We start from the raw sequence: 14,596 nt of genomic DNA on the forward strand, positions 1-14,596 counted from the left end.
AGTGATTCAGTCTCCATACCAGCTGTAGGTCTATTCAGACTTCCTGTGTCCCTGTGACTTAAGTCTCAGCAGGTTCTGTGTTTCCAGGAATTTGTCCGTTTCATTTAAAGGGATCTGATTTGTTGGTGTTCTGTTCTGATACTGTTCACAGTACTTTTACCATTCTTCTTATTTCTGTAGAATCAGTAATAATGTTCCCACTTCGTTTCTGATTTTAGTAATTGAGTCTTCTCTCTTTTTTTTCTTAGTCTATATAGCTAAAGATTTGACAACTTTGATGATCTTAAAGAACAAACGTCTGGTTTCACTGTTTCTTCTACTCTGTATTTTATCTGCTGTAATCTTTATTGTTTCTCTCCTTCTGCCAGCTTTGGGTTTAGTCTTTTTTCCCTAGATCCTTAAGTTGCCAAGTTAGGTTGCTGATTTAAGATATTTCCTACTTTTTACTGTAAGCATTTAGAGCTGTAAGAACATGTACTTTTATTTATTTATTTTTTATTTTTTAATGTTTATTTATTTTTGAGAGAGAGAGAGAGAGAGAGAGAGCGCGCGCGCGCGCGCAAGTGAGAGCAGGGGAGGGGCAGAGAGAGAGGAAGAGAGAATCCCAAGCACGCTCTGTGCTGTCAACATAGAACCTGACACGGGACTCGAACCTGTGAACTGCAATACTTAACCAACTGAGTCACCCAGGTGCCCAAGAACATGACTTTTAAAGAAATAAATTTAATTTCAGGTTTACTTTTTAAAGTAAGACTGTACTCTCCTTCCTAGAGAAAATAACCATATTGTTGTTTTTACATATACTCCATTTTCATCAGAATAGCAGTGATAATACTATACATTACATTCCTAAATAGACATTTAATTTCAGGGACAGATCCATAAGAAAATTCCTATTCCCAAAGGTTTTCTCCATTTCTGCAAAGTCTCAGTCTTTCCTTTTTTCTAAGAGTTGTCCTGAGGCATTTATGTGTTTAGTCACAGTTTAACTGGAGAAATGAAGAAAGAATTTCTAAAACCAGAACTGCATTTATATTCATCCTACCTATAACATGAAAAGAGAAAGCATCCACGGGGTCTGCAGTAGGGCAGATCCAAATCCCAGAGTCTCAAAAGTAAAACAGAGCTCTGTCAGTGCTTCCTTATCACTCCTTATACCCTGTTATCTTGGAAAGGGCGGTTTTGAATTCCTCCTCCTCTATCCACCCTCCTGCAGTTTTAGAAAGCCGGGCAGGCAGGCTGGGGTGCCCTCTGGAAGTCCCACACTCTGTCCTAAGAGGCTCCTGCTGACCAGTTGCACCTGCCCTCAGGCCCCATCTCCAAGAGGAGGGCCCTGCCTTCTTGGTCCTCCTCCGTCCCTGTCAGCACCTGCCAAGTACAATCAACTATGTTCTGAATGCGCTCTTTTTCTAGATGGTGAGAGACCGAGAATGGGCTCTGAATGGCAGAGCTTTCAGGAAGTGGTTCCTGAAATTACAAGGCTCAGGAGCTCCCAAGGGCCTCACAGACTCTTGAGGGGACACTGAGCCAGGTGGCAGCGCATGCAGGTGGTGGTGGGTGTAGCCAGGCCAACAGTGACCTGATTAACAGCTGCTGCCACCCTCAGGCACAACTGAATGAAGACCACTGTGGCACCGCAGTATCTCTGCTCCCTCTGGAAAGTCAGTGGCCAGAATCCCCCAACCTTCACCTACCTCCCCATTCCCTGTCACCACACCTGCACCTCCCCATCCCCGGTCACCCTGGCACACGTGCCTGGCCCACAACATCTCCTGGCAGCACACACTCACCTGCTCATCGACATAGGCGTCGATCCTCTGCTGGCACTCCAGCCACTCCTCAGCCACCCTGCGCAACTCCTCCTCGGAGCGCTGGTACCGTTGCAGCAGGGTGCTGTACGTGTCCTCGTTGCACGTGTCGTGTGTTGTGGTCCCCAGCCTAGGGAGAGAGGCATCTCAGCAAAGGAAAGGGGTCCAAAGGCTCCAGGCCAGAGACGGGAGTTTTGCTTCCGTCACCTCCTCTCCCGATGTGCCAAGTGGGACACCGCTAAGCACTGCACCAGGCTGCTGTGAGGCACCCAGAACAGAATCTGGAATCAAGGAGAAGCTCAAAGAAGAGCTCAAAAAAAAAAAAAAAAAAAAAAAAAAAAAAAAAAAAAAAAACCAAAACACCAAACAACACTCTTCTAAAAGACCAAGATTCTGAGGCTGCTCTGGGCTCTGCACAGTGAGTGGGTGGGCCCGGGGCCTGAGAACACAGCCCTCTGGCTGGCTGTTCATCAGTCCCAGAGCAGCTGCTTTCTCTCCCATTCCTGCTTCCACAGCCTTGCTCATCACAGACAGATTCCCATGCTTCACGCAAAGCCCATCTTCTATGTAATATCATCCTGCCTCTCTTGTACCACTTGGAAAACGGGGATGTTAAGGGAGACCGGTATCTGCCCGGCACACATTTTTCTTCCCCCTTCTACAGAAGTGAGAACTGCTCTCCTCCTATACCATGATACAGGTTCCATTTTGAGCCAATGGAGAGCAAAGCAGTCAGCGGTCCCGGGACATCTTTGGTGGGGTAATCGGAGCACAATGTGTAGGCACAGGGCTTACATTCAAGCAGAGCTGGAATGGAATCCAGAGAGAAAACGAAGAATGTCCTCACAGCACATGGCATCAGTGGCTGAACACACGGGTCACTATCTAAATATTCACTTTGCAAATGCATAATAACACCATGGAAAGATACTCACGGTAACCTCGATTACAAATACCATGCATGTGAAAAAATAAGTGATAAGGAGAACGAAATGAAGTCACTTTTGGTAAGTTTATTCACAAACCTAATTAAACATTTCCCGAACAATTAATATTATATATTTAAAATAAAATCCAGTTGGGCAATCGCTGCTAATACCCATAACAACAAATAAGCAGACAGTGAGGCTCCTGGTCTTGCCACAGGGAAGGAAACAGGTCTGATGAAGCTTCTGGATCCAGTACCAGCTCTCCGGCAGCACAGACAGAAAGCCTGTGCGGTGCCCTGTGAGCACGCAGGCTGCAGGGTCCACACTCTGGGCATCTCTGAAGGGTCAAGGGCTCAGGTTCTTCAACAGATAAATTACAAGGGACAGGATGGGTGGGGTGGGGACCGGGAGGTTAAAGAATTACCAAAGACATGGGGAAAAGAAGGGGTGGGGAATTGTTAGTTAACCATGATGGAGTCTCCGGGGTGATGAAAAAGTTCTGGAAACAGATACTGGTGATGGTTGCCCAATACTGTGAATGTAATTAATCCAAATGAATTGTCCACTTAAATGTGGCTAAAATGGCAAGTCTTATGTTGTACATACTTTATCACAATTTTTAATAGCTGACGATGTAATATACCAACAGCCATCGAACTGTGTACTTTAAATGAGTGAACTGTATGGCATGTAAATTGTATCTCAGCAAAGCTGTTCAAAAAAAAAAAAAAGGAGAGAAATAACTTTCTTGAACTTAGTTGGTTCCTTTACATGAGGTCAGCCTCGCTTAAATAATTCGTGTTTGAAAAAAACCAAAATACAAAAGATACATCAAACAAAAAACTAGGCAAGACGATGGCAACGCACACCTGAGTAATATGAGAAGAAAAAAAAGAAAGAGCAGGACTACCACGGCAGCCAGTTCAGCGGCAGCTCAGGGAGAGGACCCTGTGTCTGGACGGGCCACACAGAGGTACTGACTTCCCGGGGGCTGTGCTCACGGGTGGCCATGGGATGCTCACCTGCCAACAATTCATTTAGCTATACATTTGCTTTGTGTCATTTTCTCTATGTTTTACTTTATAATAAAGTTAAACACAGGCCCAGAGCCCAGTGTCAATTAAAATACTTGCAACTACAGATTTTACATGCCACAGCCGTGGTCGTTACTTTAGGGGATAGTATTTGTATACAACTCATCCCAAAACTGGTACACACTGTTAAACGGGTATCTATACGCCAGAAGCTCAAACCTGAATTATTCTTGGGTCTGAAAAGGGAGTCTGCCAGGGAGCACAGAAGAGCTTTGGGCATCACCAGTCCTCCTGGGGAACGCTCTCTTGCCTCCTCCCCAGCTCGGTCCCCATCTCTATTTCCCTGGCTCCCACCCTGCTCCCATGAGCAATACTTCAGCCTGACCCCAGAATTAACGTTCAAGACTAAAACACTGCCAGTCTCTGGAGTCTTACCATCATGTGCAATGAGTGAGTAAGAAATCTGGAACTAAGGCACAGTTTCGGAACACGTTTCAGGTACTGCTCACTCAGCCCCAGTTTGATGATAAGCCCATCAAACTGACTGGCTCACCAGAACAAGAAAGTACAAGGCCCTGGAATCTTGCTGTAAGAACCCTCCCCCTTCCCAAAACTCATGTCTTTTCATAAAAACTGCTTTTGCTGGATCTCAATGTCGTGACTAGGGACAAAACCATGTTTTGCATTTCAAACTCACAGTTTTGAATATTTTCCCCTCTTTCTTCTGGGGGGGGGGGGGTCAAAGTTAGGACACTCAGGGATCCATGCCCCCACCACGGAATGTGCCAGATGCTTGCAGAGTGGACACAGAGGGAAAGGGTGGGCGGAGAAGAGGCTGTGGGGAAGGGGAAGGGGATGTCGGCAGGGGTCAGGAGCCAAGCAGAGCATAGGCCACACCCACACAACACTTTGTTCTGATCTCTCTGCCTCCATTACCTTTATCCAACTGCTTTTAGAGTTCTTCTTTCTCTAGAGGTGAGTGTTAAGTGAGAACAGTTATGATCCCTCAGATAGAATTTAGGAATATGGGAAATGAAAACTAGGTTGATACATGGGTTTCAAGAGAAGAAAAAAGTGCTATGTAAGTCAACTACGATAATAATTTATTTACTTAAAAATAATTTCCCTTTGGGGCTCTTGGGAGGCTTAGTCGGTTAAGCCTCCGACTTTGGCTCAGGTCATGATCTCGTGAATCGTGGGTCCAAGCTGTGCTGACAGCTCAGAGCCTGGAACCTGCTTTAGATTCTGTCTCCATCTCTCTCTGCCCCTTCCCCGCTCACACACTGTCTCTCTCTGTCTCTGTCTCTCTCAAATATAAGCAAACATTAAAAAAAAAATTCCCTTCTTTGTCAATCTGGTCCAAATAAATTTCAGCATGGACACTTAAATAAAGGTGACCGTGGTCCATGCTGTTATTAAACGTCTAGAGTGTAGGAGTCTGGTCACATGTGGTTAAGTCCATAGAACAAAATCACCACGCTGCAGAACCCAGGAAGCATGCACCTGGCTAGGCAGCACACAGGGAATGCAGACCCAAAGAGGCTCCTCCCAACTGAGCACAGCCACGTGGGAACACACACACACACCCCCAGCCGCATCAACCAGGGCCAATGCCCTGCGTACTGCACTTGGCACACCCATGCTGGCACACATGAGGAAGCCCCACGGATACTCTACACCAGTAAGAAGAACCCAAGCCCTGAACAAAGGCACGGAGGGAGCATCTGAGAGACACAAATCCCTGCCCTCAGTGCCCAGGAGCCCCTTGGCATTGTCGGGTCCATGCTGGAGCCGTCCTCTCACCTCCCACACCCTCTCCCCATTCCCCCTGCACACCTGAGTGCCACAGTACAGACTACGTCACAGCCACCAGCCCAAGCCTGAGTCTTGTCAAAGTAAAATCCTAGGTCCTTGTCCTTATTTACAAATTTGTGGTGTTAAATCTTTTTTTGCCCCAAGTTTTTATTCCAATTCTAGTTAGTTAACATATATGGTAAAATTGTTTCCAGTGTAGAATTTAGTGATCCATCACTTTGCGGTGCTAAATCTTAGAGGCATTGTTGCGGAGTTTGTTATTCTAAAGTTTAATTGTATTGCTCTCGGGGTTTTGAGTTTCTGTCCAAACTGTATTTTTCCCTAAGCCCTGCGACTTTTCGGGCAAGAACCTCCACACTGCAGTGGTGTTCAGATGTACACATGCTACACCACAGGGAAAAGGCCCATGCTGTCACCTCACAGAGACACATGCAGATTAAGACCAGATACCTGATCTGTGACACCAGTGCCGGCAAGTTGCTCTGGAGAAGTGGCTCCGAAAAGACCAGGTTTTCAAACAGATGTTTATTATGCAGCTCCCACGTCACCTGGAACTTTTTCAAGTGTTCGTTTTCCTAGTTAAAACAAATAAATAAATAAACAAACGAAGATGTACTGTGCTGATGAAGACTAAAAACTTCCCAGAAGAATCCGCCCCGCCATCCTCTACACAGGCCCGAACATCCTGTGGACGAGGGGTCGCTGCTCCCTGTGCACCCAGAGCACAAGCCGATGCAGGTATCTGGCCACACGCACACGGGACCCCCATCTCTCCTCCCTTCTAAACCCTTCACACAGAGAAAGGGGGTAAGACACACAAGCTGAAGAAACAACAGAGGGAGAGAGAAACACATGCGTATATTTGATGGTCATTCCGTACAACTGTGCTTCCAAAACGCACTGCAAGTCCTACTCCTCACACAATTTAAGTGCACACAAACCCTCTGATATGGCAGGAGAATCATTTTCTTGCCTGTCTTGAGAAATCTCCCATTCTGATAGATGCAAATAATTGCCCCACTAGTGATATGCCGTGAAAAGTCAGGTCTTTCCTTTCCCTAACAAACGCAGCCAAACTCATCAGTTACTCGAGACATCTTTTAAACATTCAGGAGTGTCCTGGCCATCACGGAGGGTGACATCCGTTTGCCCTCAACGCAAGGTGACCAGGAGAGACAGCGGCACCTTCCCTAAACGCGGCATTCACTTCTACCGGATCTTGCTACAAGCAAACGCCTGTGTGGGAAGCGATGCTTCCACCAGGAAGCTACAGGCGTGCACTACCTGCGTCTCACCGTCTCACGTCCACAGGGAGATGCTCCTTCCCTAAGCAACCGCCAACTCTGGGCACTGCTCAGCAAGATGCAGCCAACAGTCCATGAGACGAAGTACTCACAGTGAGCACCTTCAGTGGTCTGTTCCACAAGTTAGCCAAAGTGAATCAAAGTGATCGCACCTGCAGACGTCAGTAAACGTCCACCCAAGAACACTCCGTGTTTTGCCCCCTGATAACGGGCTGGCACGGGGGCTGAGAGACTGAATTAAAACCATCGTTTCCTGTTCCTGAGCACAAACACCAGTGAGACCGTGCTCAGCGCACAACAGTGGCACCGCCACACTGCAGATGTGTGTCCGCTCCGCCACCTACAGCGCTCTCCTCATACCCTACAGAGAGAGAGAGCTGGTTAAGGAACCCGTGATGCTTGCAGAGAACCTCAAACCCCCAGTGTCGTCCATGTTTCCAGAGCTTGCTCTCACTCCCGTAGGTGTGCTTTTTCAACACCTGTATTCAATACAGGAACACTGGCCCAGGAACCAATAAACTCAGCCCCATTTCTGGAATGAGAAACCATTACCCCAAAAATGTACTAAGGACGTGGCCACAGAGGACATGTCGAACATGCCACGTGTCACGGACCTCAGCAGAGACTACTCTGTGCAGGTGCTGTGCCAGGTACAGGAACACAAAGACCAGAACCGTAGGTCCCTGCTCCCCAGGAGTCACCAGGGGACAGAGTAGTAGGCAGTGATCCGATTCACAATTCGTCTCTACAACAGAGAACATGTAGGAGCTAAGGCAGCAGCCAGAGCAGTCCCTCGGCCAGCTGAGGGGGGCTCCGGGAAAGACGTGCACTCACAGCTACAGAGGGGGCGGGTGGAGGGGGGAGCAGCGCCTGTGTGTGAGTGTGGCCGGGACTCGGTGCTGCCTGAGCGAGAGGCGCCGAGAACAAGCTCGTCAATGACTCAGGCTTGGGCTTTTATATCCAGGCTAGTTTTACTTTTCACATTCAACTGCAAGAAGGTTTTGGGATTTGGAAGAAAGAGAAGATATTTAGAATCAAGTTCTGTAACAGACCTTGAGAAATACCAGGATAGTCAAGATTCTTCTGTCCTTGTGGATAGAAATTCAGATTTCATGATTACTGCAGTCTAGCAAGGCATTTCTTAGACAGTGGCAAGCATAACTTTAGTCCTAATTTTATTTTAATATTTAAAATAAACTTTTTCCATCGGGCTCTGTGCTAACAGCTCAGAGCCGAGCCTGGACCCTGCTTCAGATTCTGTCTCCCTCTCTCTCTCTGCTCCTCCCCCACTCATGCTCTCTCTCTCAAAAATAAACAAACATTTAAAAAATTTTTTAAATAATAAATAAAATAAAAATAAAAATAAAAGTAAAAATAAAATAAAATAAAATAAAATAAAATAAAATAAAATAAAATAAAATACATTTTGTTAAATGTGACCCTATCGGGATACCTGGGCAGCTCAGTCATTTGAGCATCTGACTCCTGATTTCAGCTCAGGTCACAATTCCAGAGTCATGAGATCAAGCCCCTTGCTGGGCTCTGCACTGAGTGTGTAACCTGCTTAGGATTCTCTCTCTCTGTTCCTCCCTCAGCCCCTCTGCCCCACTCATGCACTCTCTCTCTCTAAAAATAAAATAAAGTAAAATTTAATTTAATTTAATTAAAAAAAATAAACTATGACCCCATCATCCTCTGATTCTCCAGGGCAGTGTGGAATAAACCCACAAGTACATTTCCCATGAAAGTCAGGTTTTTAAAAATTCTTTCTATGTCTAGATGTATGCCATGGGTTCTGCAGAATCAGAAAAACAGGAGATGTTTCCAAGAGAAGCCAGTCGAGTTAGCAGAGAACTTAGCAGGCAGGGTTTGCACAGCAAGCCAATTTGCTGCTTTAAGGAAAATAATTGACCGGATTTGTGACCAATCAAAAATCAGAACTTTGGAAAAAAATCAAGCTTTCAAGCAAAAATCAGAACTTTGGAAAATTGCCACTGGCCTTGAAGCTTCTCCATTCTGATAAGGATCAGTGGTGACAGTAACAAAGGTCACTTTTTATACTGAATATCATCAGGAAGATGTGCACTAAATTATTCAGTGAACCAGTATTTTCCAAATAACCAATGCATGATGCTAGAAACCCATGCATGGGCACATCCACTCAAAGTGTGGGCTACAATAATGGTTCTGATGTTAACAATACAGTCAGCTCAAGGGTTTCAGAGTCTACACTGCAACTAACCATTAACAGGCTCTGGGGGCATCTGCGTGGCTCAGTCAGTTAAACGTCTGACTTCGGCTCTGGTCACAATCTTGCGGTTTGTGAGTTTGAGCCCGAGGTGGGTTCACTGCTGGCAGCGTGGAGCCTGCTTCAGATCCTCTGTCCCCCTCTCTATCCCGCTCTCGCTTGTGCACGTGCTCTCGCTCTCTCTCTCTCTCTCCCAAAGATAAACATTTAAGAAGCACTAAGGTACTGTTGTACTCTCCAAGAAAAATGGCTGAAAAGGCTACTAAAATACTCCTCCGTTTTCCAAATACACATCTGTGTGAGGCAGGATTTTCATCAATAACGTCAGCCAAAGTAACCTATGACAACAGCATGAGCGGAGAAGCAACTAGAAGAATCCATGTGTCCTCTGTTTGAGCCAGAAACTATGGAGATTTGCAAAAATGTAAATGACGCCCCTCTTCTTACTAAATATGCTTCAGAAAATAGTTCTTTTTGGGGCGCCTGGGTGGCTGAGTCAGTTAAGTGTCCGACTTCGGCTCAGGTAGTGATCTCGCGGTTCGTGAGTTCCAGCCCCACGTCAGGCTCTGTGTTGACAGCTTGGAGCCTGAAGCCTGCTTCGGATTCTTTGTCTCCCTTTCTCTCTGCCCCTCTTCCATTCATGCTCTGTCTCTCTCAAAAATAAACATAAGAAAGAAAGAAAGAAAGAAAGAAAGAAAGAAAGAAAGGAAGGAAGGAAGGAAGGAAGGAAGGAAGGAAGGAAGGAAGGAAGGAAGAAAGAAAGAAAATAGTTTTTATTTTAAAATATGTGCTATTTATGTTATGTAATGGGGCTCATCTCAAAAGTGATTTAATAGTTTTAAATTTGTTTTAATTTCAATACAGCAAATATTAACAGATAAAATATACAAAGACAGAAAAGCCCTTTGGAGTCCTCAGTTTTTAAGTTTAAAGGGCCCCAAGTCCAAAAATGTTGAGAACTGCTGCCTTCAGGCACTAACTTTAACTCAATCTTAACTCAGCTGTGTCAATTTCTTGTCCTGCAAAGATCACCAGCTGGGCCTGGAAGGATATCGTTACAACTGCGTGACCCTTGTTGGATCCTGATTTGAGCGCTCCAACCATAAAAGAGGTTCTGGAGGTAATTGAGAATTTTTATATAGACTGGGTGTGAGTCAGTGATAAGAAGTCACAGTCAGCTTTTGTGACACGACAAGGTTACTGTGGTTACCTGGGATGACGCCAAGCCCACTACGTGCACGTTGCTTGATTTACTGACATGACAGCCTCCATCACTGTCAAGTAACCTGTGGGCTTGGGAGTTGCGATACCCCACCGACAGCACTTGTTGAGACCACAAGCCGAGGAGGCAGTTGGTTCACAGTTACACACTTTTGGGGAGGCTGTACTTCACCTCTGCCCACCCCAAGATCACAACGGGCATACGCCCTTGCCGTCCCTCCAGTCTGAGGGCCTCTCCTTCGCTCTCACAGGGAGGTGGTGGCCATTTGCAGGCCCAGCACTGCGCGCCGATGCCACCCGGGGTTGGACCTAGGCTGTACATCCTGTCTTCCAGGATTATAAATCCTTGGAGTGAATGGTGGCTTTGGGGCACACAAGTTACTCAGAATTCCAGCGGCCGGTGTGTTTTTCACCCCTAAGGCTTCTTGCCTCTCATGCCACCTCAGCAATGTGTTGTAAAAGCTCGTATCTTGTTTTAGTTTCTGTCATCCAGTAATTCAGTTGTTTCCCTTGAAGGAAGGAAGCGTTCAAGGTATCTCGTCTGCTGTACCACCGGAAACCAAAGAGAGTATCTCCATGTGCAACCAAAGTGACATAAATCACCGACCAAACTACATTTTGTTCTTCGCGCTTACGAATTTTTTTCCAAACCACAAGAAAATATTTCTACGTAAATTTCTAGGAATTTGCTCCAAGAAGCAGGGTCCAAATCAATCTGTTTGGTTCCAGAGCCATATTCCGCTCTAACTGCCTGAGGAGGGCCTGGACTTAAAGCATCAGCTGGGGCACTGCGATAGCACTCTTCACTGCTATGCATGAAGTTCAGACAGCCAGGAGACACTCTTAACTTCGGCTGTCCCCTCTCACAGCAGACTCAGGAAGGTCTCAAGGTTGTGGTCACAGAGGAGACGGCACTAGATGTGAACTTCTGACTTACTTTCAGTAAGTCGAGGCAGAAGAGGAAGAGTTGCACGAGACGTGCCAGGAAGGAGTGAGGTGTCAGAGGCGAGCCTGGCCCCGCTCGGGGCGCTGGCATCCAGTTGCAGAATCGCATCTTGAAGCAGAGACTCTGCCCCTCCCAGTCAGCAGTCCTTTTCTCACAACACAAGCTCTCCTCGAAGATGCAGGGAGTCACTTACAGGAATGGCAAGGTCTACCACAGGAATGCTTGAGGAAGTCCGTGAACCCCCTGAAATTACTTGCCAAATTGCATGCCTGTAAATTTCTCTAGCAGGAAGCTCTATCAACTTTAGAGTCACATAAAGACCATTACATTTAAAACTTTAGGGATTACTGATTACTATATTTGTTTCAAAATGTAGTTTTACCCCTGAGAAAGTACTCAAAACTAGCCCAATGAAGTATCATTTAAATTTTCTTCTAATGTTTATTATTTTGAGAGAGAGAGAGCGTGAGCAGGGGAGGGACAGAGAGAGAGGGAGACACAGAATCCGAGACAGGCTCCAGGCTCTGAGCTGTCAGCACAGAGCCCGACGCGGAGCTGGAACTCACGAACCCAGGCGCCCCTGAAGTATCATTTAATAATAAAATTTAGGTGATGAGCAACAGCTCCACAGACTATCAGCAAATTGCTATTTCTGTAACAGTCCAGAAAGCATGAATGGCTGGTCTCTTGGGTACCATGGTCTCCTTCCAACTGGCAGCTGCACTGACTGCCAGGGCTGACCCAAGGCACTCATCTCCAGCTTAGCTGGTTTCCAGTAACTGTATTTCCACTATGTGCCTCTTTCTACCCACCTGTGCTAACTTACCTTTGTGAAGTGGTCAGAAAGGACACTCCTTTGTTAGCACTACCAGACAGGTATGTGGGGTGGGGGGGTGGGGGGGGAGGTGTTCTCACTTGTTTCTGTGAACCCATCCTTAACCCAGGGTTGGACTGTGCAATCAATGACCGAAAGCCACAGGGCTGTCAGGAAGTGCCCTCTACAGGACTCATGCTCTGCGTGCGCACGCTGACAGCAGAGTTAACAACTCAAGACAGAAGCCATCTCTCTTTCTTTTCCCTGTTAATGCACACACACTGGTCCTAACCTCATATGGTCCCCATCGCTCCCTCCCTAGGCCTCAAGGCCTCCAAAGAGCATTCCTATGATGTGTCGCCCGGATATCAATTCACACAACACTTTTATCCCACGGCAAAGTCCAGAGAGAAGAGAAAAGGGAGAGGAATCAGGTTCTCTCCTACATGCCTGAACACCGCCAAGCAGGAGCCCGTGACGGCGCGCGCGATCGACACACAAGCCTCACAGCTTCGCACGACCACAGTCCTTCTCCACAGCTCTCCCCAGCAGCACCAGAGGAAGGCAGCTTTCCCTCTTACCAGCGTGCCAAGGAAGGTGCTGATCGTGCGTGCCGCCTGGCAGAGGGCACCGTACTCTTCGAGAAGGAGGGAGATGAACTGGTGTGCCTGTGGAGGGCCCTGCAGGGCAGACGGGGCTTTCACTTTGGATGCAGCCGACAGCTGCCGGAGGAGCCGGACCTTCATCTCCAGCACGTACTCTCTGGCCTGTTGTTCCAACCGCTGGTACAGCTGGTAAGGGTCCCTCTCACAGAGCCTGCGCAGAGAAGAGAGAGTCACCACTCACCCGTATCCCATCCACACAAGGCCCTCCTTGGAACTGTTCTACGAGCAACGTCCCGGAGCCTTTGCACAGGCACTCGCCCGACGACAGCAACAGCAGCCATCTTCTCAACCACCTGTGAGAGGGGCCATCACCCCACTCAACAGAGAGGAACCCAGGCACAGAAAGCACCGAGAACTCCAAAGTCACCAGCTAATGGACCAAAAAACCCCCAGTATTTACTCAGAGCTTACCCTGCACTAGCACTGGCTCGCACATGTACTGACTCAGCTGATCACTGAGTTCGTCCCTCAGCCAAACACAGAAGTCCACACGGGCTGGGTAAAAGGCTGGAACTCACAGAACCAGCAGGTGGCAGTGCTTACACACGGGCACCGCAGCAGCTGTCTTGGGAGGGATGTGCTTTCTCAACCGCAAGACTATCTCAAAACACAGGAGGCTGAAGACAATTAATTTTCAATGCCCGTATGTTAGGTGAAAAGCGACGATCCCAGCAGAAGTGATACCTGGCTTGGAGGACTAATGCAGACTATTCTGTCCTTTCTATGAATTCAGTATACAATCCAAATGGGCTTATTATTTTTATAATCAGAGGACACTGTCGAAACAATACATCCCTTTTTAAGTTATCCCACCAAAAAACCCAAAGAAGCGTATAAAATAAAGTCTCTAAAATGAGGAGCAGGGAATAAATTAGTAAAGGCCTTTCCATTGGGCCACAATAGCAGTTAACATTTTTAAGAACTTCTTTCCTAACTTGTAGATAATCTACTTGTAAAGTGGCTGTTCCTCTTAAGTATGAGCTTCTGAGGAGCCTGCACACAGAAACCCAGGATCACTGGGGTGACGACGGTATCTGTCTGTGACCCGCCACCAGGAGGAAGCACTCTGAGGCCAGTGCTTCATTAGACACGAGTTGTAAAACATATTAGGCCACAGTTCCTGGACTTTACATAATGGATCCTTTCACCTTCTGGGCACCACGTTTGGTCAAAAGGGAAGAATGTAGTAAGTTGCCATCTATTTCAGTTTTAAATTAGCGCACCACCTGAGTTGCAAAGACAAGAACCAGGTGAAACCCAGCAATGAAACATGGGAAGCCTTATACACAATGTGGCTAGAGAAACAATAAAAACTGATGGGACTCCCACTGAGGCCAGTATGTTTCAGATAGACAGTTTCTTAATTTCCAGTACAACAACTGTCCTGTGAAACGGAATGCATTTCGTGCGTTAAATGGACACTACAGAAGACTCAAATGACAGAGGAACAATCAAACTTACAGGGAGACCGGATGCCTCTTAGCATGGAGAACTGTACATCTGTTTTACTTTAGGTCTCTGTCCCGCTCTGTATTCTATAAATTTAATGAAATGGCCATGGGGTACTTCTGCAAGTAGATTTTTTAAAAACCGTACGACCAAGAGGCAGGAATACGCTGAAGATGCGGGCGGCTCATCCATACATACAGTCAACAAGCACTGGCGCGCCTGTGTGAAGGTTATTCTAACCGTCAAACCGCAGCAGTGAGGAAGCCAAGTAAAGAAACTCTCCGCCCACGTGGCGCTTATGGCACGTGCATATATATGATGGAATTCTAGGTAATGGCAGTAACGTAGTAAGAAAGAAGGCAA

The 14,596-nt window shown here is 46.8% G+C and overlaps 1 protein-coding gene across 10 annotated transcripts in view; it reads right to left on the reverse strand.

Annotated features, from left to right (window-relative positions):
• Positions 1–14,596, reverse strand: part of FAM193A (family with sequence similarity 193 member A) — a 163,507-nt gene that overhangs the window by 50,309 nt on the left and 98,602 nt on the right. For all 10 annotated transcript variants that reach the window (XM_042985100.1, XM_042985099.1, XM_042985101.1 and 7 more), the window contains 3 exons: positions 12,701–12,935; positions 6,037–6,161; positions 1,791–1,938 (listed from right to left, as the gene is read on the reverse strand). In XM_042985100.1, coding sequence (XP_042841034.1) covers positions 1,791–1,938; positions 6,037–6,161; positions 12,701–12,935 — 508 coding nt within the window. The remainder of the gene's footprint in view (positions 1–1,790; positions 1,939–6,036; positions 6,162–12,700; positions 12,936–14,596) is intronic.

Source organism: Panthera tigris, chromosome B1 (assembly GCF_018350195.1).
Source record: "Panthera tigris isolate Pti1 chromosome B1, P.tigris_Pti1_mat1.1, whole genome shotgun sequence".
In the NCBI taxonomy this organism is placed as follows: Eukaryota; Metazoa; Chordata; class Mammalia; order Carnivora; family Felidae; genus Panthera; species Panthera tigris.